The 27302-nt window shown below is 42.2% G+C and overlaps 1 protein-coding gene across 2 annotated transcripts; it reads left to right on the top strand.

Annotated features, from left to right (window-relative positions):
- The first annotated feature begins 4432 nt into the window (after positions 1 to 4432).
- Positions 4433 to 27033, top strand: LOC138949304 (surfeit locus protein 1-like). Of its 2 annotated transcripts, XR_011450226.1 has the most exons (10): positions 4433 to 4588; positions 6382 to 6498; positions 7442 to 7563; positions 10899 to 11078; positions 12049 to 12121; positions 12799 to 12846; positions 14486 to 14603; positions 15639 to 15720; positions 26059 to 26456; positions 26884 to 27033. XR_011450226.1 is itself a non-coding variant. In XM_070321092.1 (9 exons), exons 1-9 carry the CDS (start codon positions 4436 to 4438, stop codon positions 26162 to 26164), a joined length of 999 nt encoding a protein of 332 aa, XP_070177193.1. In that variant the 5' UTR covers positions 4433 to 4435; the 3' UTR covers positions 26165 to 27033. The 2 variants fall into 2 exon arrangements, 1 of the variants encoding a protein (XP_070177193.1); XM_070321092.1 differs by having other exon boundaries at positions 26059 to 27033.
- Positions 27034 to 27302: the final 269 nt, after the last annotated feature.

Consider the following 27302-nt stretch of genomic DNA (forward strand, 5'->3'; position numbering starts at 1 on the left):
CTCTATGCAACGCACCTCTGGTAACTCGTCCGAATTTTTGCGGCTAAGAGCCTCAACATTTGAAGATAGAAAGACTATCATTGAACAAAAACTATGGTAAACACTAATGTTAATAACTTTTGATCTCACACTGATATTGAAATATTGATGACCATGCAATTAATGGGCTATTTTCAGATTTGTGGGTACAAAATCGCCCAAAACATGACAAATTGTCTTTTTTCTAGCCTAAACTATGAAAGATTTAAAGACAAGTATTGAATATAAAAGATTGAACGGGATAATAGCAACAACATTTGCACTCATTGTGGTACAAAATTGTGGATTGTTCTTGAATATTTTCCGTTTTTGTGGATTTCACAAAGCGTACCGATTAATCGGCAACCCGTGTCAATCATCCGAATTATTTCATGCTGCGCCAAAACGATTGAACATGGATGGAATATTAGTGTTTGAAAACAAAAGGCGCACATTGTCATGTTAAGCATATCTTGTTACACCGTATACACATCAAAATCGTGATAGCTCTTGGTTTGAATGTTACAATGTTTGATTTTGTGCAAGTTACACACATTGATACTGACAAAATGTAATGATATTCCAGGACAATATATCCAGCGCGCTCTTTGGGTCCCAAAAACACTGTACATGGTGAGTCCCATTGTGGTGCCAAAGTAGAAAATAATTATATTCACTTTAGCGATAGTCCGCAGTAGACGACATCAAATGACACAGACTGTAATGATAACTCAAAACTCGTCATCGCTTTCAGCAAACGCGTCAAAGTCAACCTCCTCATCTTCTTCCTCGTCTTCCTCGTCATCCTCTTCTTCACAACCACCATCTGCCAGAAGATCGACCAGCGACACAGGTAGGATGGGCTTAAGGCACCACACGGGTTCCAGGACACCGTCTGCATTTTTCGTCCATCCCTGCCCCTGGTCGTAGGGTTTGGGCCTCTCCAGAATGCCTTCATGAGCACGCTTGTACAGGGCAACGCGGTGGTTTACTCGCTGAATGTGCGGCATCAGAGCAGATTGGCAGGGAGGCATGCGGGCTAGATCGACCTTACACTTGGACGTGAGTTTCTCGTTGTCTCCCACCATCTTGCGGAGTAGCTTTCCACGAACGACATCAACTGATTTCTCACGACTGTAATTGTACATCAGGCACGTAAACTCTTCCAACTGCTTCACCACCCGAAGTTTGACATCCCAGTCGTCACCAAGCTGCCTGAATGCCGTGTGAAACTTGGGGTTCTTCTCCAGTTTCTTGAGGGGCCCCACCTTCCCCTTTCCTTTGAATGCACTGGTGCAGTCCTCTCCGCTGTACACATAGAACCCAAGAAGAGTGGCACAGTAGTCATGCCCCAGGGACTCTGCAAGCTCAGAGAGGTTGATCAGTTGCCGATGTTTTCCTGATCCCGTATCCAGGTATACAGTCAACTTGATGGCTTCAGCGTGGTAGAGAAGAATGACAAAGATGTCCGTGTCCGGGGTTCTGACCACAGCGTTCTTGTATCCCAGCGCTGCGGCATGATGTAGGTACAGCACCACCCTGGTGTCAGTCTCTTCCTGGTTGCTGTAGATATTGGGAACCTCATGCACCTCTAATGGCCATTGTGTTTTCAGGTAGAGGGACACATTTAGCTTAAGATTCCAGAAGTGGATCTGTGCTGTGCTGGGTCTGCTGCAAGCACACTAGAACCAGCTCGCAACAGTTGAGGTGAACAGATTGGTGACCAAGACCATCATCGGTTTCTCTCCGAGTGATGGGTGTGGGCGGAGAAAGTCTCCCAGACTGAGAGCATTCTCCCTTCTGTAGCGGATGAGACTAAACATCTCTTCCTTGAGAGTGTCACAACCTTCAAACACGTGTGTGAGGTGTCCAGTCTTGCCACACTGACAGACTACCTTGTCCCAGTAGATGCGGCTGCTGACCGTGCGCAAGCGACGCAACAGGCTCATGGGTCTCGGGGGGAGTGGGAGGTGGTGCCCTTTCCTATTGTAGGGGAGGTGTATCCATCCTCTCTCTTCACATACATGTTTGTTCGTGTAAATAAAGCAGCATTTTATAAGCTTTCTGTGGCAATCGATGACTAGGCATTTTCAGGATGCGCAACCAAAATCGTATGGACTTAACAAACGTGTTGACAAATAACGGGTGTCTGCCAGTTTCTCCATACACAAGTGTGTTTGGTGTTTTCATGCTTGTGTTCAGAAACCTCTTAAGGGCAAACAGATGCACCTTTTCAATAGGTGAATGGTCTGCATCAAGGCCCCAGACTTCTGCCGCATAATTGAGCATGGGCTGGATCTGGGAGTCGAATAGTTTATAGAATATGTTTGGTGATCTTTCCCCTAGAGTCCACAGTACCTTAAAAATACCAATCACACCCTTTCTTGCACGCAGCGCTAAATCGTCCAGCGTGTGAGAAAATGTCAACCTTGTAGAAAAGTAATTTCCTGAGTATTTATACATGTTCACAGTTTCCATTACGTTATTGCCATACATCCATTTTTCAATAGCTGCAATGTGGCCTCCATTTCTGAAGATAACTATGTTAGATTTTTCTAAATTAACAGTCAAGCCAAGATTACAAGCAGTTTGATATAGCACGTTTATCTGGTTCTGTAACCCACACACAGTGTCGGGAATCAAAATAACGTCATCTGCGAACATGAGAATCAATATCTCAATAAAATCTGGGCCGTAAGTTGTATACCGTGTCATCCTTTTCGCTTAATTTCGTCCGCCAATTCGTTAATGAAAAGTGAGAACAAAATTGGACTATTTATTTCTCCCTGCTTCAGGCCTCTCGGACACATGAAAAGGTCAGTGACCTCGGCTCCTGCCCTAACTTTTGCTTTAACAACGTTGTACATACTAAGTATGGCTTGGTACATTTTACCTTTTATTCCTTTGCTTTGCAACACCTTCCACAGCTTTGTACGGTCTACTGAGTCGAAGGCCTTCTTGAAGTCAATAAAAGCAACGCATAGTTTTTTGTGTGACAGTAACTGTCTTTGTATCATAGCAAATAGAGTAAAAATATGATCGGTCGTACTGTACTTTTTACGAAAGCCAGCTTGACTTTCATTTAATAGGTTGTTGGATTCTACCCAACTTGTTAGTCTTTTGTTTATGATAAAGCTGTATAGTTTGCTGCAAATATTAAGTAATGATATGCCTCTATAATTGTCTGGATTGTTAATATCCCCTTTTTTATGAAGGGGGTGAATGATGGATTCAGACCAGTCTTCAGGATATGAACCTGATGTAAACAGTTTGTTGAAGAACCGGACTAGGAATGGTACAACATGAAAAGCTGAATTTTTGAAAAGCTCACTAATAACACCATCTGGCCCTGCAGCTTTACCATTTTTCAATGCTCGTATGGCTTCGTAAACCTCTGTTTCTGTTATGTCATATTCCAGCATCTGGGTACTCTCCAGTTCATTTTCATCTACTACCTCTTGTGCTTCATCAACAGTAGGATTGTTTGCGTCCGTTTCTGTGAATGTGTTGAATACATTGTAAAAGTGTTCATACCATTGTTCAGTTTCTATTGTGTTAGCATTAGTTGTTTTCCTTGATAAAGACCTTATGGTTCTCCAGAATGTTTTAGGATCCATGCGTTGCCACTTTTTTGCAACAGTTCAATTGTTGCTTGTCTGTGGGCAACTTTTTTGCATCTGTTTAGTTCGTTGTACTCATTTCTGTTTTGTGTGTACACAAGTTTGTCCAGATTACCGTTGTCACAGTGGACATTTCGTAAGTCATGTCTTACAGCTTGCCTCTTCTCTTGCGGCATTCAAAATCAAACCATGCCTGTTTACGTGAGAGAGAGAGAGAGAGAGAGAGAGAGAGAGAGAGAGAGAGAGAGAGAGAGAGAGAGAGAGAGAGAGAGAGAGAGAGAGAGAGAGAGAAAGAGAGAGCGAGATTGTGTGTGTGTGTGTGTGTGTGTGTGTGTGTGTGTGTGTGTGTGTGTGTGTGTGTGTGTGTGTGTGCGGTGTGTCAGTGTGCCACGCGTTTGCGGAGTGCCGAGTGGGTGTATCAGTGTCAGTATACATTGCGGCGTGCCAGTCAGTGTGTGTGTCAGTGTTTCACCACTTTGTACCAAAACGAGTTTCCCAACATGACATTGATAGATTGCTCAACTTTTATCATCTTCCTCCGCTAGTTTACACATGTGTGTAAGCGTGTGTGTATGTGTGTCCGTGTGAGGGGAATTTTTCAATGTAACAGCTTCCAAAAGAGTACCAGAGTCCCCCGAAATCGGCGTACGCTGCCTTCATGGCGGGGTAAAAATGGTCATACACGTTCAAATCCACTCGTGCTAAAAACATGAGTGAACGTGGGAGTCTAAGCCCATGAACGAAGAAGAAGAAGAAGACTGGAAGAGTACCAGAGAAGATCGCATCTTTTTACACAAATGTCTGAAACTTTAATTCAAGGGAAGTCACTCCATCCTATTTCCGCCAAGGGAACGAACTCTCAGAGAAATGTCCGCAAGCAGACAACCGGAGTGAGGTTTTGTAACACAATGCAGACATCCAGAGGAACAGCGGGGTTCCTGCGGCTTTTGGTGAGGAGGAAAGCATTGCATACAATTTTGATTGTTTGGATTTGTTGTAACATTTATTGAAACCCTTTTTGATATTGTGCAACGTCTCAAATGCCACTTCATACTCGTTACGTAAACCTGCTCAGCTGCTGTGCTGGTAATGGTATGGGTAACTACTAACTATAATGCGTCGCCACTTAGGCACCAAAAGCCACTGCAGATCAAACATTCTTGATAACCAGAAACATAAAGTTGCCATGGAGGCCACTTTTACACGTGCTTCTATTGCTTTTTGCTGTTTTTTCTGTCCCGAAACGGCTTGCCATGCCATGGGCATGGTACAAACAATTGCATGATTTAAACAATGTATAATTTAGAAAATGACAGATAACAATACCACATACAATCAATTTAACAAATGGAGCACAACAAGCAAAGCAAAGCTATTTCTGATGTGCCATTTGATGGGATATTGTCACAATATATTGCCTATTGAGGTCTAACTAAAGACGTCTCACAACGTCCGTGGTCGTCCTTGGCGGTCAAGAAAGCCGCCGCGATCATTGCGCAGACGACACTTCTAGACCGCCAATATTTTTTGTGCGCATCACATGCTCCACATAAATCGGCCGGAAACGAAGCAATTGGGAAACCTGGATAGACCCTATTGGTATTCCATGATTCTCTCGATCAAGCTCTCACGAACTTCAAAGCAGAGCAAAGCACGTGGTACAGCTATCTTGCATGAGGTTCGAAGTTCTCGTGACGTTCAAAGCATAACATGTCTTGTGGATACCTAGTGAAAGCTGGTCAGATACCGAAAAGCTCTATTAATTGTTCTGTCCCAAAGACGATAACAGCAATTAGGTTCAACAGACACATGTGGCAGATTGTGTCACCGTGAAATACTACGTACTTTGTTCTGCTGACAATATACTATCGATCGTGAACATTTTCTAGACTTGTTAAATGTAAAAACACCATCAGGTGCTGCACGGATTTGATAAATCAAAATGAATTTTAAAATGAGTGGCTTTTATCAATCTTGTGGGCTGATGAATACATGGGCTCCATGCATATAGAATGATTCATTGGTACCTAAATTGCATGTGATTGTGAAGCTCAGTGCAAATTTACTTAATATTGGTATTATTTCTCTGTAATAGCTAGTTAATAGATTTGTATACTGGAAGAAAAGTTTTTGTCAGATTAATTCTGTTTGTCTTCTTCTTCTGGGTTCATGGGCTGAAACTCCCACGTTCACTTGTGTTTTTGCACAAGTGGATTTTTACGTGTATGACCTTTTTTGCCCCGCCATTTAGGCAGCCATACGTCGCTTTCGGAGCAAACATGCTGGGTATTTTTGTGTTTCTATAACCCACCGAACTCTGGTATGGATTACAGGATCTTTTCCGTGCGCACTTGGTCTTGTGCTTGCGTGTACACACAAAGGTGGATAAGGCACTGGCAGGTCTGCACACAAGTTGACCTGGGAGATCGGAAAAATCTCCACCCTTAAACCACCAGGCAGCAGCGGCTGGGATTTGAACCCACGACCTTCCGCTTGGGAGGCGAGAATTCTGTTTGTCAACCTTGTTGAGTGTTTTGGATGCAGGGTTCTGATGAATTTGTTAGATACATCATACATGTAATGAACATTGTCAGTTTAATGAATGACAATGATTGGTACATTTCTTGGTGCTACATTTTCTTTACTTATCAAGCTTTCGTGACCGGTATATAATAATATATATATATGCCTTTCTCAAGCATAGATAATATCAGTAAAGAATGAAATGTCAATGTGTTTTCAGGTTCCGCGACAGGCATGGCACGGATGTTTGAAGCGAGGGGCTCAAACTCAGGCACCAAGGCTCACCAAGGCCTTGAAGAAAAAGCAAACATTTGGAGAAGGGGGATACATTTTGCTGGTAATGTGCCAATGCTTTGAGAGTTGAATTCTCATTATTTAAACCTGTTCTTTGCATACTTGTAAAATGTTGTGAGTTGAAGTGAGAAACATTTCAAACAGCAATCAATGAATCATAGAGTAGGATCACAAAAACTTGCGTATGTATGTATGGATTGGGATATTGATTTTTAGGGTCATGTAAAAGTCGTTTTATGAACTCTCAAACACATTCGCGCATGCAGACACACACTTGTGCACGTACACACACACACACACACGCACGCACGCACCACAAGTTATGTCAGGACAATACAGTTTGCATTGCAGTCTTCATTCTTTACAAATGTCACCTATGAAATATGTACTTGAATCAGGGATGTTGTTTGGCCTCTGTGAACTCAAAACCTCTTTGAATTGTCACTGAAAACTTTGCCACAACTTCAGCAAAGCTGGTGAACTTTTGTTTTGAAAATCAGGGGAAACATAATGCAAATGACTGCCATAAATTTGTTGACACTTTTGTAATCTATTTGCCGAAGATCTGTGGAGCAGCCAACATGCAGTCCCACGTTTCTTTAAGACGAGAATTTGCGAGTGAAGCAAGTGGGGTGAGGAAGTACCGTTTCTTTGACAATTCTCGTCGCGAGGAATGCTAGGATTTAAGGCAATCGAAGGCTAGGTAGCTTTGCGGTTGCTCGCTACTCGAGAAAAGATGACTGCCGCGCAGCTGCAAATCCGATTGGCTGTTTTAACGACCAGTGCAGACCACCTGTTTGGTATCAACCAATGGTGTTTGGTTCTTGCGCAGCTGGCCATCAAAACATTTCACATACACTATCGCCTCCTAGCTCTGCGAGCGGATAGCCGCGAGGAAGTCTCACCTGAATGAAACACACGTCTGGTTCATGACACAGAACTCTTACAGTCCAGTTAGAATTACATGCAGTTTGTTTTTGACACAGGTGGTTCCCTTAGCAACGTTCTGCCTTGGAACGTGGCAAGTGAAGAGACGTTGGTGGAAGCTGGACCTCATCCAAGCTCTGGAGGAAAAGACTCAGTCTGCTCCTATTCCTCTACCGCAGAAGTAAGAACTGCAGTACTCAAGGGTTCACTTGGCCGAAGTTGACAAAATATTGTATTTTATTTTGGCAAAATACGAATAAAATACCCATCACTTGCCTTATTGATTTTTTGCTTCATTTGTGGGCTTTTATGGATTTTTATCATTGGTATGATAGTTGATTTTTTTTTTTATTACATATTGTATTGGATGTTGTGAAATAGAGCATACACATGGCTCCGAAGAGACAGTGGATGGAGACTGGGGGGAATCATTTGACAGAAACAAGATGATTGTGGGTGTATGTGTGGTTTCACATGTCTTGCATTTTTTGCTGTCTGTGTGCGTACTTTTTCATGTGTGTGTGTGTATATGTGGGAGTTGTCTGTGCTCATGTTTGGGATTGAATGCATGCTGTGTAATGTGTGTGTACGTTCAAACTTGTATGTTCATGGGAATGTGTATCTGCCTATGCTTGTTTGTAAGGCCAAAAAAAAAAATAGGTGTGGTTACGGTAACATAGCCAAAAAAAATAGGGTAGGAAGGTAGGCAATCACTTTTTTTTTTTAAACTTTTTTTTCTAATGTGTACAAATTAAACCTACTTGACAGGGAAATACGTGTGCGACTCGGGCGCTTTCGCTTTCATTGCGTTTTCTGCACTCGTTTACTTGTGTTTTTTTTGACAAATGTAATAAAAAGTTATAGGGTCGGCCCCCAAAAATAGGGTAGGTCGGGTTACCGTAACCACACCTATTTTTTTTTTAGGCCTAATCATATGTATGCTTTTTACATTTAGTCAAGTTTTGACTAAATGTTTTAACGTAGAGGGGGGAATCGAGACGAGGGTCGTGGTGTATGTGCGTGTGTGTGTCTGTGTGTGTGTGTGTGTGTGTGTGTGTAGAGCGATTCAGACTAAACTACTGGACCGATCTTTATGAAATTTGACATGAGAGTTCCTGGATATGAAATCCCCGAACGTTTTTTTCATATTTTTGATAAATGTCTTTGATGATGTCATATCCGGCTTTTTGTGAAAGTTGAGGCGGCACTGTCACGCCCTCATTTTTCAACCAAATTGGTTGAAATTTTGGTCAAGTAATCTTCGACAAAGCCCGGACTTCGGTATTGCATTTCAGCTTGGTGGCTTAAAAATTAATTGATGACTTTGGTCATTACAAATCTGAAAATTGTAGAAAATTAAATAAAAATTTATAAAACGATCCAAATTTACGTTCATCTTATTTTCCATCATTTTCTGATTCCAAAAACATATAAATATGTTATATTTGGATTAAAAACAAGCTCTGAAAATTAAATATACAGTAGAACCCCTCTCTAGCGACCTTGAAAATGTTGACAAAAATCGGTCCTTATGGAGGGGGGTCCTTACAGAGGGAGGGGGCGGGGCCACAAAGAAAGTCACCTCAGATTTTCTTAAAAAAAGAAAACAGAGAAGTTTGAGTTGCTGACGACCGTTTCCTCAAGCAAACTGCTTCGATTTCATGTTTGACATTGTCGATGGTGTCCACCAGTTCTGGTGCATGTTTCAATGCAAAAAGAGTTAGTTTCTGAGCAAGCATTTCTTTACAGCAGTCCCTGCAATGATGAAGGCCCTCCGAGAAAGAGAGTGAAAAATCGGCCACCGTTCTCAGCATCGCGTATCTGTGTGTAACCTCTTTCATTGAAAAGATACTCTTGTTTCCCTGCAGCCTTGACCAGTGAGTCGGTTACCTAATCTGTGAACCCTTCAGTTGTGTTGCTTTGTCAAAAGTTAGACACAGTCAACTAGTTTTGCTCTGAGTGAACAGTGCAGCTGGCCTCAATTAGCCGGTGACACCTCTCTGGCCACAGCACCAAACAGTACATGGCTGGGGGGAGAGAGAGAGAGAGAGGGGGGGGGGGGGGGGGGGGTAGCTGGCTAACCTCAGTGGGGTGTCCGGTGTCACTGAAGTCAGCAGGAAGAGCATTGGAGAGAAATAGAGAGGTGTACTCTTCCAAACATCAGTTGTCAGGGCTTAGGGTAGTCAGTGAGGGAGAGTGAGAGCGGTGTTGTGTACAGTCCGACTGAAGAGTGAAAAGTCACTGCCACAAGATCGGCATGTAGTCAATAAAGCCAGACAAGAAGAATGATTATGACATGCGGCTCTATCTGCTGGGTTTTTTATTCAAACTGGTTTTCAACGCTTATTCTCACAAAGCATCTGCACACCTGCCTCTGCCTCTGTGCTGTGTTTGTGTGGCTGCTTTCGTATGATGTCAGTGCATGGTGAGTGCGTTCACTGCCTTGTCACCACTTCCCCACCTTTTTCAGAATGTTTTCTTGGAGTTGGATAATTCTTTGAATTTGCGATTTTCCAACATCAAGACTTTTTGCAATCGCGATGGCAGTTTCTCCCTTTTTGTGTCTGTTCACAACATTCACTCGATTCTCGAGAGTTAAATATTTTCTTTTCTTTGTAGACGCCATGTCGATCTCCACTGCTCTTCTGTCCAAAGACTGTCTATTCTGACTGAATTGAACGGTGTGTGTTGGTCACGTGAGTTTGTTTTCTCGATGATTGGTTTGTGATGTTTACTCAGCCCACCCAACCATCACACCTCTCAGCGGTTAATTAGTGCCTTTGCTTACGCAAGACGGTTATAACTGGTTATAACCGGTTTGTCAGTGATGCGTTACGCTGACTGAGTCTTGGCTTTGTCTGACAAAGTCGTTACACAAGCTGTTAGGTCGGTCCTTAGACGTTAGAGCGGGGTGGTCGCTACACTGGTGACAACTATATAAGGAAACACATCGGTTAAAAAAAAAAGGGTCGTTGTGGCGGGGTAGTCCTTAGAGAGGGGGGTCGTTGTGAGGGGTTCTACTGTATATAAAAATTATTATCAAAATTAAATTGTCCAAATCAATTTAAAAACACTTTCATCTTATTCCTTGTCGGTTCCTGATTCCAAAAACATATAGATCTGATATGTTTGGATTAAAAACACGCTCAGAAAGTTAAAACAAAGAGAGGTACAGAAAAGCGTGCTATCCTTCTTAGCGCAACTACTACCCCGCTCTTCTTGTCAATTTCACTGCCTTTGCCATGAGCGGTGGACTGACGATGCTACGAGTATACGGTCTTGCTGAAAAATGGCATTGCGTTCAGTTTCATTCTGTGAGTTCGACAGCTACTTGACTAAATGTTGTATTTTCGCCTTACGCGACTTGTTTCTTTGTCTTCTTCTGCGTTCATGGGCCGAAACTTCCACTGCACGAGTGGGTTTTTAATGTGCAAGGCAATTTTTACACTGCCATTTAGGTAGCCATATGCGGATTTGTATTTACATGCTAGTTCATGTGTGTTTATGTGTCTGCAGTTTGGAGGAGATGGCAGAGCTTGAATACAGACCAGTGACCTTCAAAGGAGAGTTCGACCATTCACGGGAAATGGTGATCGGCCCTCGAAGCAACGCCTTGAAGGAGGGAGGGGGCTTGGTGTCTGCTGGAAATCAGACTGGTGTTAACGTTGTCGCACCGATGAAACTGTCAGATAGAGAGTAAGTTGGGGGAGGGGGGGGGGGGGGGGTTATGGAGTGTGTGTTTGCAAGCAATCAGATTGTTGCTAAAGTTTTCACAGAGAGTACGTCGCCTTAATGCTGTCAAACTGATGAAACTGTCGGATAGAGAGTTAGTCGCATTAAGAACGGGGGGGGGGGGGGTAGTAGTGTGTGTTTGCAAGCAATCAGATTGTTGCTAAAGTTTCCACAGAGAGTAAGAGAGTAAGTCGCCTTAATGCTGTCAAACTGATGAAACTGTCGGATAGAGAGTTAGTCGTCTTGAGAGGGGGGGGGGGGGGGGGGGGGGGGGGGGGGGGTGTTTGTTGTTGTTTAGTGGCAATCAGACTGGCGTCAATGTTGTCACACCCATGAAACTGTCGGATAGCGAGTAAGTTGCTGTGTGGGGGGGGTGTGTGTTTGCGGGCAATCAGACTGGCGTTAACGTCGTCACAGCGATGAAACTGTCGGATAGGGAGTAACTTGGTATCAGCACTGTTTAGTGGTGGCTTTGGTGTAAAGGACCACCATTCTGTTTATAAAATGAAATATTGTCGAAAACTAACCGTCTGATTGCAGTCTTTTGTGGAAGCAACTCGATTCAGAAATTTGAAAGGGGAACTACTCTTTTAGACAAAGTATGAGAGTTACTTGCCTTGCGAGTTCCCTTGCACTGATAAGTGATCTGAAGCGAGTATCTCTGCACTGAACGTTAGATTTGAAATCAGAAAACAACCGAACTCATGGATTTTATATGGAGATTCATGTGTTCAAGCCTGTGGTTGCTAGTTTAAATGCAGTATGTTTGTATTGTTTGCTCCAGAGATGTATATTTCGTACATTAGAGTGTGTGGGTACCGGGTACGCATGTATGAGTGGTTGGGGTGCTGTTTGCCTGCTATTTTCCTAAAAAAAAAAAATCAGTTTTGAATTTGTTTTCTGACAACATATACATATATTTTTTGTTTTACAGTGAAACTATTTTAGTGAACATGGGCTGGGTACCCTCAGCCAAGATGGACCCCAGTACAAGAAGAGAGGGACAGGTAAGCTTTCAGTTTGTCAGCTGTTTGCGTTGTGCTAAAGCATGTGTGTAATCTGTACAAAATGACGGGCGAAGGGGCGTAGTGGATTAGACATCGGCCTCCTAATAGGAAGGTTGTGAGTTAAAATCGCGGCCGCCTGATGGGTTAAGGGTGGAGATTTTTCCGATCTCCCAGGTCAACTTATGTGCAGACCCGCTAGTGCCTTATTCCCCTTCGAGTCACTTGCACGCAAGCACAAGAACAAGTGCGCACGGAAAAGATCCTGTAATCCATGTCAGAGTTTGGTGGGTTATAGAAACACAAAAATACCCAGCATGCTTCCCCCAAAATCGGCGTATGCTACCCAGATGTCTGCGTATAATTTAGGTGTAATTAGCCACCTGCACTTATGGCAGAATGACCAAGGTCTTTTACATGCCATGAGGATAGAACATGGATACATGATCTTTGAGTTTACAGATAAAGTTGACCCATGTCCGCTACCGGGCCACCCTGAAAATGTTTGTAAATGATAATTATTTTATTTTTGATTTGGTTTATTTAAACCTGTGTGAACTTTAATTTGCGCAATATATCTCTGAGGTAAACGGGAAGAACCTCCTGTCTCCTCTTCTGTCTGTCTGCACCCGTTCATGATACAGTAGAATATGAACTTCATGTTTGCTTCGTTTTTTCAGGTAAAGGGAGAGGTTGAAGTCTCAGGTATCGTACGGTTACAGGAACAGGTAAGCACAGCAAATAGAGAGAAGGAAGGAAAGACAGAATTAGGAAGAAAATAGAGAAATAAGAGAAAAGAAGAAGAAAGTCTGGTTGGATGCAATGAGATTGAGAGTAACATGAATGTGATGACGTTTCCAAGGAAAACAAAACTCCTTCACAACCCATACAAACTTGACAATTATTTTTGGAATTTGTTTATTGCTGTTATTTGTGTGTATCGTTGAAGACACAACCATTTGTCGAGGGTAGCGTAGGCACCCGGTCTGCTCCCCGCCTAAAAAAGGCCAGTGCCGTTCCGTCTTCAAGGGACTGCGTGGGTTTCATTTCGGAGTTTTCCTTCTCCTAGACGAGTTTCCTTCCATGGATAATGAGCCTCCTCTACCCTCGTTTTGAATTCAGAGTGGTCTTCTCTTAGGATAGCTGCCTGCCAGGGTTGACGAGCCTATCCTGCCCGGCTATTTGACCCATAGCTGGAGGTTGGTTCGTGGGCACCTGGGCGTTTCCACACACCGGTGGGCCCGCATGCCGCACGTCTAGGGGCCAACCTCCTCCGAGTCCTTGTAGTCTAGCCTAGGGCCTTGCGGTACCCAGTTTACGCCTGTCACCGCGATGGAGGCACTACATAGGGCTTGTTGTGGAGAGGTTATTGTACTGGCAGGAGAGACTGACGCATTCTGCTCTCTTTTCGCATTGTCCTAAAAAGGACAGACGGTGCTAGCCAGTGGTGAGGGCTGAAAGCGAGAAGTGACAAGCACAAGACACTTCGCCAACACACTAGACACGTCACACAACCGTTTGGCAGGCTTATTTGTGTGTGTAATTCTCTCTTAGATTTTTTTTTCACCAAAATCCACAGAATTTCTCAGAGGCACTCATGATGGTACATCAAAGTGCATGTCCAGATTTGTGTGTTTATGTCAGTTAAGAGAGTTGTTTTGCTTGTTAAAACACATAATTTGATGAAAGGAGGAAACCAACAACAAACACATCTCTCTCCCAAAATGCACAATATTATTGTTGGTGCTGCCACGGTTTCTTCCCATTCACCCAACATTACTCTCAAAAAGATAACTTTTGTAACTGTGAGTGTGAGCACACTTCTGTGTCTCTTGTGTGCACACAGAGACAGACGCAAACACACACACACACATGCACACACACTCAAACACACGCACACATACACATGTACACATGTACACATACACACAAACACACTTGAATGCTGGTTGGCTGGTTTGTTAGGCAGTTGCGTGGAAAGTTCTCTCGTTCTTAAATAAATTAGTAGTTAAGTAAAAATTCTTCTACTTCTTTTTTGTTCATGGGCTGTCACTCTCACGTACACTCATGTTTCGTTCATGGGCTGAAACTCCCACGTTCATTCATGTTTCGTTCATGGGCTGAAACTCCCACGTTCACTCATGTTTCGTTCATGGGCTGAAACTCCCACGTTCACTCATGTTTCGTTCATGGGCTGAAACTCCCACGTTCACTCATGTTTCGTTCATGGGCTGTCACTCTCACGTACACTCATGTTTCGTTCATGGGCTGAAACTCCCACGTTCATTCATATTTTTGCAAGAGTGGTTTTTTTTCATGTATGACCGTTTTTGAAGGTAAAAATTCCTTTTTTGTCTTGCTCTCCAGCGCCCACCGTTCATGCCTAAGGGAGACGCGAAGAGTCAGGGCTACTGGTTGTACAGAGATGTGGAGACCATGGCTAAACAAGCTGGCACTGCACCAGTCTTTGTCGACCTGGATCAGAGTATGTCTTTATCTTGTCACTTTTTGTGTGCACTGCTTTTTGTGCGTGTTTGTGTGTGTGTGTGTTAAGTTTGTGTGTGTGTGATTGCTTTTTATGTCCGAGCAGTTTGTATTTGCAATGCCTTCTTTTGTCCATACATGTATACATGTGTACCATCGTTTTCTGTGTGTGCAGGTTTTGTGTGCAAACATATTTTGTGTATGAGTTGGTCTGTTTTGTTTAGGTTTGAGCAGTTTATATTTGAACTGTCGTTTAATTGCGAAGCAGTGTGTGTGTGTGTGCAGTCTTTTGCACAGTTTGAAAAAAATTGATTGAACAGTTTGTTTTTGAGGGCCTTTTTAGTATTAATTATGTAAACACAGTATATTTTGCACCATTAGAAAAGACATAAAAGCTGCCTTTAAAATTTAATCTAATGTAACTTACATGTACTTGTACATCCCTGACCAAAGGGAAAGGCATTTTGTTTTCTGTTTTAGCTCAAAGAACCCGCTACAACAGATAGCAAGTTATACAATTGACATCTTCTTATATACATACATGTTACTCCTATACAGCTGCAGTGAAAAAGCTCGGTGTTCTTTTAATTAAGGTCTAGCATATACTTTTATACTTTGCTTCAGAAGAAAGAAGTTGTTGATTCCAATGTGTTATGCCTCTAGCTGTTATCACATTGAGAGAGTTACTTTTCCCCCATTTCTTAACAAGAAGGATTTATAATCATTGATTTCAATATGTTATGTCTCTGTTCTACTGTTTACTATATAAATGCAGAGAGTTATTTTGTGTCTTCAGAAGAAAGAAGTCGTTGATTTCAATGTGTTAATATGCCTCTGTTCTGTATGTTATCACGTTGAGAGAGTTACTTTTCTCCCATTTCTTTACAAGAATGATTTATAATCATTGATTTCAATATGTTATGTCTCTGTTCTACTGTTTACTATATATATGCAGAGAGTTATTTTGTGTCTTCAGAAGAAAGAAGTCGTTGATTTCAATGTGTTATGCAATTGTTTTGTCTGTTACCACGTACAGAGAGTAGCGTGCCGGGGGGGCCTCTGGGCGGACAGACCCGGGTGACTCTCCGAAACGAACACATGTCATACATCATCACATGGTAAGTTTTCAAGGATGTGGTGCATTTCTTCTTCTTCTTCGTACGACGGTTGTGTCAGGCTCGGAATCCGGAGGATGCCACGAACATGGACGTTCTTTCCAGGTCCTCCAGTGCTCCCCACATTTTGGTCCTCAGATCTGTTTGGTCAGGCCATGTCTGGATCCGCAGTTGGTGGAGGAGGGGACATGCTTGGAGAACATGTTCTGGAGTCTGATCTCCCTCTCCACAGTCACATGTGGCAGACTCTGTGTAAGAGATTTGAAATAAAGAAGATCCGTATTTATCCTTATTAATCTCCTTCCAGATTCTTTATAGGTGCACACACACACAGTCAATCATCTGACTCCCGCTCAGAAGTTTAGGAAAGCAGAGAGAAGATTAGAAGAATTTGTAGTCTTTCACCAACTCATTCTTTCCAAACAATAGCCAATGGTTTAATTAGAACATACAAATTGGTTTGTTTCTGACATAGCAAATATCAACTCATTCCTCAAATTCTCAAATATTTTCTTGCTTACAATAATCAATTCATGACCTTTTGAAACTCATTCATTCATTGTCCACGACCTTGTGAAACTCACCCATTCATTGTCAGCGTCATAACATATTTACAAGGACAAGAAAGCAAATAAACAAAACATAACTTTTACGTTATGTAGAGGTGACGATGTAGCTAGCCTTCAACCTTACGGCCTCCATCGCACCCTCGCCATGCACTGGCATCACCCCGCACAAGTCAGACTGGGGCGGCCTGTTACAAAATATAACACCCTACTGTAACAACTAACAATATTCAAAAACACACCAACCGAGCACAAGAAAATTATACAATTCCGAAATTATTCAAGTACACAAGTCATGTCCGCGCATACAAAAGAAATGTTCAAGTTCACACAAAACTAGCAAAGTACCTCATCTTCCAATATGGCGGCACCCATACAAAAGTCCAAGTCATCCCGGCAATGTTTCCCGGTTCCAAGGTTGACATCAAGATCAAATGTTTTCTTCCAAAGTTGACATCAAAACCAAGAGCAGGTTTTCTCATCCGAGAGCCCAGGTCGAATGACTTTCAATTGTCAGGCAGTTTACAATCACACCTCACAAAATCAGGCGGTTGCGATTATAACGTGAACAACTCGCACAGTTGTAAATTCACGTGCCGCGAACCCAGTTTGACCGTCCGTAGCTAACCATGGAATTTTACTGAACTGTTAAAAGTTTCCACTCTCAAAGTTAAACAACTCCTGACAAACTCTTTGTATTACAAAAAGCACTAGTTATATCCCTTCAACTATAAACACCATAACCGCGATTCATTACATCACCCCTTTCCCCGATTAAAAAAAAAATGTGAACCCAAAATGAACATTTTTTTCTTCTTCAAAAACTGTACAAGTATAAGTATTCCAGTAAAAAGAAAAAAATTTTAAATACATATAAAAAAAATACATAAATAGATAAATAAATAATCAAAGCATAAGGAAAACATTTATTAAATACTCTGTCCGTTCCCAAAGAGTGCAATCAGTTTACAACCAAAAGACAGTGCCATCCACCAAAAAAGTGACGAAAGCCACGAGGCTGTCCTTAAACATGAGCAACAATGGCAAGCATAATAAACCACATTTACGCCGCCGTGTAGATAATCACCCACTGTGTTAATCCACAATAGTTATACTCATGGACATTCAGCAATTTTCGCCTATTACTGAATGCAATAACATTGACGTTCTTGGTACCAAAGATCGCCAATAAAGTTTGAGTAGCCCCCGCTAAACTCAATACAGTAAACCTCGACTACAACACAAAATGGTACTAGCATCAAAAATATTCAAATAAATTTTTCCAGCCAGATTAAAAAAATAATCACAATGTGAAAAAAACAAACAAAATTAAATTAGTTCTTAATACATACACAGCATATCAACACTCACAGCACAAAAAGTATTGTCCTTGTGGATCGCAGAAAGTTTTTTCACTGTCCTTTCAACCATCATGTTCCATTCACTTCGTCAAGCGTGACAACACATCAGCCTCAAAATTCCTGACTCCAGGAATTGGCACTACTGTGAATGAATACTCTTGGAGAGACAGAGCCCATCGCAACAGTCGGCCGTTGGCAGTTTTGGACTGTCGTAAGTACGTCAACGGTCTGTGATCAGTCTCAACAAAGAAATGTGAGCCAAACAAGTAGCGATGGAATTTGTCAACTGCCCACACCAACGCTAGGCAATCTCTTTTCACAGTAGAGTATCTTGTTTCTCTTTCCAGCAGTTTCCTGCTGGCATACAGAACTGGATGAAGGACGCCGTCATCATCAGGCTGCATCAGGGCTGCTCCAATCCCCGTGGAGGATGCATCCGACCGCACTGTGAACGGCCTGGAAAAGTCTGGCAATCTCACCAGTGGTTCAGACCACAAAATTTCTTTGACCCTGTCAAAAGCCATCTGACACTCTTTTGACCAACGAACTTTGTTTGGTTGGTTCTTCTTTGTGAGTTCTACCAGGGGGGACACAATAGACGCGAAGCTTGGGACATAGCGCCTATAGAAACTGATGAGCCCTACCAATGACCGGACTTGTTTTTTTGTGGTTGGGACAGAGACATTCAAGATTTTGGACACTTTGGAGGGAACTGGACGCATGCTACCCTCCCCAACTATGTGACCCAAAAACTCAATAGAGTCAAACCCTGCCTCTACTTTCGACGGTCTCACAGTCAACCCATGTTTTTCCAGTTCTGTCAACAGTCCGTCAAGTGCCTCTAGATGCTCACACCAGTCTTCTGTGGCTACAAGTACGTCATCAAAGAAATGAACAGATTTGAACCTATCCAGATCCAACATCTTCATCATCCTCGCGAAAGTACTTGGTGCTGTACTCATTCCGAACGGCATCTTCTTGAACTGATATAGACCTTGAGGGGTACGAAAAGCCGTTTTTGCTCGATCAGACTCTGCCATCGGAATTTGCCAATAGCCCTTAGCCAGATCAATCTTCGTGAAATGCTGCCTGCCCTGCAATGAAGCAAACAGAACTTCCGGATCCGGTATTGGCTCAGCGTCAAACTCCGTAATCTTATTGAGGTGTCTGAAATCGATGCAAAAACGAGTACTTCCGTCCTTCTTCTTGACTAGAACAATAGGAGACGAGAACGGAGAAATAGACGGCTCTATTACGTCTAGATCTAACATCTTTTTCACTTCTTCTTCAACCACTTTCTGAGACTCAAATGGTAACGGATACTGTTTCACATTGACCACAGCACCTTCAGGAATCCTCACCATATGCTGCACTAGGTCACAAGTACCAGGCAAATCCGTCATTTTGTCCTGATGCTTCTGAAACACCGCCTGCACTTTTTGTTTTGCCTGCATAGACAAGTCTGGACTATAGACCACATCATCTACATTCTCAGTCTGAACTGTAGGAACTGACTGTAGTTTGACTTTCTGAATGTCTACCTCCTCTACTGCACTGGACCCACTGATCACTCCCAATGAGGCAACAACTGGGTTCTGACCAACATCTTCATTCCTAGACACATACTCCCTGAGCAAGTTGACATGGTACACTTTCTCGATCCCAGGTGAAATTTCTACAACGTAATCACATTGATTCAGTCTTTTGATCACCTGAAATGGACCTCGCCAGCGTAGTATCATTTTGTTCTTCTCAGTTGGAAGTAAGACTAAGACTTTCTTTCCAGCGAGTATCATTCTTGGCTTCTGAGATCTGTATGATCTGTTCTTCTTTGATACATTCTGAACAGCCTTCTGTGCTCTACTAACACTGTCTGCCAAGACCTCTTTCAAATCCTGCACATACTGTGACACTGGAACCTGCTGATTCTCCCGACTGCTATCGGTCCACGCATGATACAGCAGTTCCGACGGTCCTTTTGGGTTTCTACCGTACAGAAGTTCAAAAGGTGAGTACCCTGTAGACTCCTGTGGGATTTCTCTGTATGCGAACAACGCAAAAGGCAAATATCTATCCCAATCCTTAGGTCTATCTGCCATCAACTTCTTCACCATGGATTTCAAAGTTCCATTGAACCTTTCACAGAGACCATTCGTCTGGGGATGATAAGGAGTCGTGTGCAACTGCGATACCGATATCAATCTCATCACCTCTCGCATGACATCAGATGTGAATTGTGTACCTAGATCTGAGAGAACCTCATCTGGTAAACCCGTCCGGGTGAAAATGCCCAACAAAGCTTCCGCTACTGCTTCTGTGGTCGTTGATTTCAAGGGTACTGCTTCCGGATAGCGTGTCGCAACATCCACCAACACCAAAGCGTACTGATGACCACGAGCTGACACTGGTTTAATCGGACCAATCAGATCAATGCAAACTCGGGAAAATGGGACTTCTATCACAGGCAGTGGTTGCAAAGGTGCCGAAGGAACTCTACCTTTGGGAAAGGTTTTCTGACAGATATCACATGATCTGCAGTAATCCTTGATCGACTGCCGATAACCGGGCCAAAAGAAGAATGCGGACACCCTTTTGAACGTACTGTTCGCGCCTAAATGACCACCAAACAAACCGTCATGGGCAGTGATCAAAACAGACTCGCGCAAGCGTTCAGGAATAACTAGCTGCCAAACCACTTCATCGTTGACCTTGGAGTAGTACTTTCGATATAACAACTGGTCCCTCACAACAAACGACACCACACAACCAGACGACTCTTCCGATTTTCCTTGGCCAACTTTCTCGAACAGATCATGCAACGTTTTGTCATCCATTTGCATTTTGGACAGTTTCTCAGCATTGATATCAAGTTGGGGAACTTTAGCGGTCAACAGCGGTCTAAAAGGACGTTCTTCTCTAGCTTTTTGACCTCTTGTCTGGACTGCGCTAGTAACCTCGACACATCCAAATGTACATCCCTGTATTCTACCCAAAATGACGTCACATACTGGATTGTCGATCACACATGCCTCAACACTTCCAGAAAAGTATGGTGTATCCAGACTCACAATCGCAATGGGTAACCGAACCAAATCCCCACTGAACTGTCTACACACCTGTACCTTCCCAGTAAACTGATCATCTCTCACTAGGGACTTCCTGACCCCAACCGTGGAACACCCACTATCCAACATGACCGTGACCTCACTACCATTTAAGGTACCTTCACATGTCTGAATAGACTCGGGAAGTTCATCACTACCTGAAAATCCTACTGACGCCACAGACTGCTCGTCTTCACTACAGCTGGACTCTTCAACAGTGACAACGGATACTGAAGCAGTATGCATTTTTTTGGGACAATCTGCCAACTTGTGCGAAGTATCTTGACACCACCAACACTTCCTCTGATAGTTCTGACCACCTCTACCTCTACCAGAATACAGAATACAGAATACAGTATTTATTGAGCCAAGTGACATTAAAAAAAAACATTTAAAGCACAAGGAATTTAGCGTAGTGTTGGTAAAATCACGCACACACACACACCCACACACTCACTGACACACACACACACACGCCCACACATTCACTGACATACACACCAACACACACACGCCCACACTACAGCAGTCACGATCACACCATCACACGCAGGGCAGACATGAGGTAAAACAAATGACAATCATCTATTAAAAGAAAAAGTACAAAGAGTGGTCTAAGATGCTGGTGGAAGGGTCTACACAGAATACAATTTTATAATCTAATGCATAGTTAGAACTAGCCCATCCCCTCCACCCACCCACTCATGAATGACTAAAATAATGCAGCTAAAAATAGCTTGACTAGCACCTCTGCCACCCTTATTATCAGGAGAGCTTTGTTCTGTCGGTGGGTTTGTGTCAGCCTGACTATTCTTCTTAGAAAACCTGTGACCACCTCGACCACCTGAATGACCTCCTCTCCCACTTGGAAGACCGACATTAGCCAACAGAGGATCACTAGAACCTTTTGCTGCTAGGTTTTGACTAGGATGTGCTTCCCTGTATCTTTCAGCTGCGTCTATCATGGTTTGAGCAGTAGTATGCTTGTCTTCTTTCAGAAAAGTAACCAGAGACGACGCACAACTAGACAGAATCTGCTCTCTGAGCACCAAGTCACAGAGCAAAGCGAAATCTGTGCCAACTCCAGCCATATCTGTCCATCTAGTAAAAAATCTTCTCATGCGGGAGAAAAAGACATGCATGGTTTCACCAGATTCAGGTTTGCATGAGCGAAACTGCGTTCTGAAACCTTCTTCAGTACATTTGAATCTCTTCAACAAATGCGCTGACAGTTTGGCATAGTCATTAGTATCTTCTACTGGTAACTCTTGAAAATAATTCAGAGCACGACCTCTGAGTAGAGTAGGCAAAATCAAAGCCTTCTCATCCTTTGACCACTTCAAGCTAGCTGCGTGCTTATCGAAGCGATACAGATAACTCTCAATGTCATCTGATTTATCATCAAAATAGGGAATCTTGGGACGATTGGCCAATTTATTCTTGCTTGCTTTTTCAACCAACTCGTCTGCTCGCAACTTTGCCTCCCTGTTCGCCTTTTCTTCTTCAATATCGAGACGACGATTTTCAATCTTAGCTTGTTCAGCTAACTCTCTCTCTTTAAGCTCACGTGCAGCAGCGAGTTCTTTTTCTTGACGAAGATTTTCAATCTTAGCTTGTTCAGCTAACTCTCTCTCTTTAAGCTCACGTGCAGCAGCGAGTTCTTTTTCTTGAAGAGCAATATCATTTTCTCTTTTCAACAAAGCTTCTCTTCTTGCTGCTCTTTCCTCACGCAAATTATCCTCCACATACTTGTTCAGTGATGCACCATCTTTTCCTAAGGCTTCACCCTCCACCTTAAACTGCGCTATCAAAGCTTGAACCTCTTCTTGAGATGCCATCGTGAACAAACCGCTATCACTTAAGCAAACTATGACTATCCACTACATAGAATGCTAGAGGGCAACACCAAGACTTAGCTTTGACTAACGTGAACACAATAGTCCACTAAACTTTAGAATTTACCTGACTTCCTCAAGTACAGTACTAAAGTGACACAGTCTAGGAAACCGATCAACCGAACTACAATGGGAAATAATCAATACATTTGAAACTAGGCTCCGCTCAAAAACTTGGCCTAGGAACTAGACATACCCCCATTCCCATACACTTATGAATCAAGGCATTGCTGACCCACAACTATTTACAAACTGTGTACACGTAAAAGGGAAAAATGATGTGTCATGTATTATTCACTTGTAGGTAAAACTAACCTACAGGGCGCTTCACGTAAAGTAGGGGAAAAAATAACCTACTCACAAGCAAGAACCAACACTCAGAGAGACAAATTATTCTCAAAAATATATAGAATGTTAACTTGAGTGTCAGATAAGCAAATGACTCACTCCTGTCCAAAATATGTCGTTCAGTCAGGCACAGGATGCATCCGTCCACAGACCAAGGAGCTCCCTTCACAGGCAGATGACAAGGATGTCCATCCTCCAGACTGCATGCATCAGCATCTGCGCAAAACCAAATAACACTTCAGCACTACAAGTCAACAAAATAAAATAAGCCTAACTGCACTCAAGGGAACGCACCAAAAAAAATAATTAATCTTCAAAAATTTTCCAATTAATACAACCGCAAGCTCGCCAATGTAAGAGATTTGAAATAAAGAAGATCCGTATTTATCCTTATTAATCTCCTTCCAGATTCTTTATAGGTGCACACACACACAGTCAATCATCTGACTCCCGCTCAGAAGTTTAGGAAAGCAGAGAGAAGATTAGAAGAATTTGTAGTCTTTCACCAACTCATTCTTTCCAAACAATAGCCAATGGTTTAATTAGAACATACAAATTGGTTTGTTTCTGACATAGCAAATATCAACTCATTCCTCAAATTCTCAAATATTTTCTTGCTTACAATAATCAATTCATGACCTTTTGAAACTCATTCATTCATTGTCCACGACCTTGTGAAACTCACTCATTCATTGTCAACGTCATAACATATTTACAAGGACAAGAAAGCAAATAAACAAAACATAACTTTTACGTTATGTAGAGGTGACGATGTAGCTAGCCTTCAACCTTACGGCCTCCATCGCACCCTCGCCACACTGGCATCACCCCGCACAAGTCAGACTGGGGCGGCCTGTTACAAAATATAACACCCTACTGTAACAACTAACAATATTCAAAAACACACCAACCGAGCACAAGAAAATTATACAATTCCGAAATTATTCAAGTACACAAGTCATGTCCGCGCATACAAAAGAAATGTTCAAGTTCACACAAAACTAGCAAAGTACCTCATCTTCCAATATGGCGGCACCCATACAAAAGTCCAAGTCATCCCGGCAATGTTTCCCGGTTCCAAGGTTGACATCAAGATCAAATGTTTTCTTCCAAAGTTGACATCAAAACCAAGAGCAGGTTTTCTCATCCGAGAGCCCAGGTCGAATGACTTTCAATTGTCAGGCAGTTTACAATCACACCTCACAAAATCAGGCGGTTGCGATTATAACGTGAACAACTCGCACAGTTGTAAATTCACGTGCCGCGAACCCAGTTTGACCGTCCGTAGCTAACCATGGAATTTTACTGAACTGTTAAAAGTTTCCACTCTCAAAGTTAAACCACTCCTGACAAACTCTTTGTATTACAAAAAGCACTAGTTATATCCCTTCAACTATAAACACCATAACCGCGATTCATTACATCCTGCTACACCTATCCTCCTTAGGTGTGCTTTGAGGCAGCAAGGATGGCAGCAAGATGGAACAGCCGAACCACTGCCTGTCATTTAGAGAAGCAAAGACCCTCATAAAACACAGATGGAAAGAGAAATTCACCAACAAAACCTCTGGCTACAAGCCACACCAAGACCCCCTCCATCTCCTAAGCCGTGCTGAGCAGGCTATCATCTTCCGCCTCCGCACTGGTGCATTTGATATTATTCAGGTGTCAGACCCTTAACCCTTAGGCTGGTTGTCGCGACATTTGTCGCGCTACTTTACGTATACTGTCACCTGGTTGTCACGACATATGTCGCGCTACTGGCTCAGTCTGTTTGGTCGGTTCCGATTACCTCCCATGGATGCGAAAACCTATATGACCGTTTTTCTTTATTTTTCTCTCTGTTAATTCACCAGTGGCTATGTAACATGTGTTACAGAATTGCACCAGTGTAAGGGTTAATTTGTCTGCAATAACATTTGCTTTGTGTTTCTTTTTTACATTTAGTCAAGTTTTGACTAAATGTTTTAACATAGAGAAGGGAATCGAGACGAGGGTCGTGGTGTATGTGTGTGTGTCTGTGTGTGTGTAGAGCGATTCAGACTAAACTACTGGACCGATCTTTATGAAATTTGACATGAGAGTTCCTGGGTATGATATCCCCGGACGTTTTTTTTTCATTTTTTCGATAAATACCTTTGATGATGTCATATCCGGCTTTTTGTAAAAGTTGAGGCGGCACTGTCACACCCTCATTTTTCAATTAAATTGATTGAAATTTTGGCAAAGCAATCTTCGACGAAGGCCGGGGTTTGGTATTGCATTTCAGCTTGGTGGCTTAAAAACTAATGAGTGAGTTTGGTCATTAAAAATCGGAAACTTCTAATTAAAATTATTTTTTTATTAAACGATCCAAAAACAATTTCATCTTATTCATCGTCATTTTCTGATTCCAAAAACATATACATATATTATATTTGGATTAAAAACAAGCTCTGAAAATTAAAAATATAAAAATTATGATCAAAATTAAATTTTCAAAATCGTTTTAAAAACTATTTCATCTTATTCCTTGTCGGTTCCTGATTCCAAAAACATATAGATATGATATGTTTGGATTAAAAACACGCTCAGAAAGTTAAAACGAAGAGAGGTACAGTAAAGCACAGCGCAATCGCTACCGCGCCAAACAGGCTCGTCACTTTCGCTGCCTTTTGCACTAGCGGCGGACTACGTTCAGTTTCATTCTGTGAGTTCCACATCTTGACTAAATGTAGTAATTTCGCCTTACGCGACTTGTTTTTTCTTCCGAATGCAGTAAACCCTTATTTGTTTATTTACAGTCGCTTTTTTCCCCCACATGCACATGTTTACAAGAATGCATTGATACATTCTTACAATATACATACAGTTAACACACATTTCTGTGGGGGAAGGTTTGTGAACAGATAATGTTTGATAATGTTAGTGTGCGCGCAATATTTTTTAATGTAAATATCATTTGCTATGTGTTGTATATTTTCCAATTATGCTTCATCGACTTTGTGTTTAGTATTTTTCAAGTACAATGTAATCTTTATCCCTGATAACATTTGCTATGTGTTAAACTTTTTTCTTCTTCTTCCAGGTACTCTCTCTCCCTGATTACATTTGCTATGTGGTTTCGACGTTACCGGCGCCCGCCCACACCTGAGTCGGCCATTATGTACATTAAGAAACAGCAAAAGACATAGGACTACATGTGTATATTTATACATGAAGAGAGCATCGGGGTGGTTTCTCTGAAAAGAGTCTGTGGTGTACCTTCCAATGAAATGTGTTGGATTTTTTTAACTTGACTTCTCTGCGATATTTCGACTTTCAAGAAAATTTTCAAATCCCTGTTTGCAAATGTACAGTATTGTTAAACATATTGTTTAACATACATTCATGCACACACGCATGCATGCACGCATGCACACACACGCACACACATACAGATGCAGACACAGACATTCACCGAGTATAACAGGGCCATCACTGAAGGCTTGCAAACTAACCATACTGACACAGACATTCACCGAGTATAACAGGGCCATCACTGAAGGCTTGCAAACTAACCATACAGACACAGACATTCACCGAGTATAACAGGGCCATCACTGAAGGCTTGCAAACTAACCATACAGACACAGACATTCACCGAGTATAACAGGGCCATCACTGAAGGCTTGCAAACTAACCATACTGACACAGACATTCACAGAGTATAACAGGGCCATCACTGAAGGCTTGCAAACTAACCATACTGACACAGACATTCACAGAGTATAACAGGGCCATCACTGAAGGCTTGCAAACTAACCATACTGACACAGACATTCACCGAGTATAGCAGGGCCATCACTGAAGGCTTGCAAACTAACCATACAGACACAGACATTCACCGAGTATAACAGGGCCATCACTGAAGGCTTGCAAACTAACCATACTGACAGTTGTTGGAGTGAGTAAGAAAAAACTTTGCAAGAGTTGATTGGTATGCATGTTAAATGGTGTGTGACTTTGTGCATTTTTGTATTTTTGCACAGTATCATGAAATAAATGTAGTTGTAAATTATAAGTATGAAGAATTATTTCTGTCTGAGAAACACAACAGTGAAATCTTGTGTTTGTGTGCATGTGTGTGTGTAACTTTTACATCTTTTTTTTTTAAACTCTCATCTCGTAAACACAGCCTTGAAAAAAATAACATGTACGTCTATCAATCAATCAAATAATATATCAATCTGAACCCTCCACACACAAAAAACAACACACACACACATACATACACATAAAAACACACAAACAGGAAAAGAGGTATCTGTGACACTGTCTAAGCACCAGCCC

This window comes from Littorina saxatilis, linkage group LG15 (assembly GCF_037325665.1).
Source record: "Littorina saxatilis isolate snail1 linkage group LG15, US_GU_Lsax_2.0, whole genome shotgun sequence".
Taxonomy (NCBI): domain Eukaryota; kingdom Metazoa; phylum Mollusca; class Gastropoda; order Littorinimorpha; family Littorinidae; genus Littorina; species Littorina saxatilis.

Excerpts from the sequence above, each read along its gene's own strand:
- LOC138949304 (XM_070321092.1), top strand. The coding sequence starts at position 4,436 with ATGTCTGAAACTTTAATTCAAGGGAAGTCACTCCATCCTATTTCCGCC. Across the intron at positions 7,564-10,898 it reads CCTATTCCTCTACCGCAGAA|TTTGGAGGAGATGGCAGAGC; the intron begins GTAAGAACTGCA and ends ATGTGTCTGCAG. Across the intron at positions 15,721-26,058 it reads ATGTCATACATCATCACATG|GTACTCTCTCTCCCTGATTA; the intron begins GTAAGTTTTCAA and ends TTCTTCTTCCAG.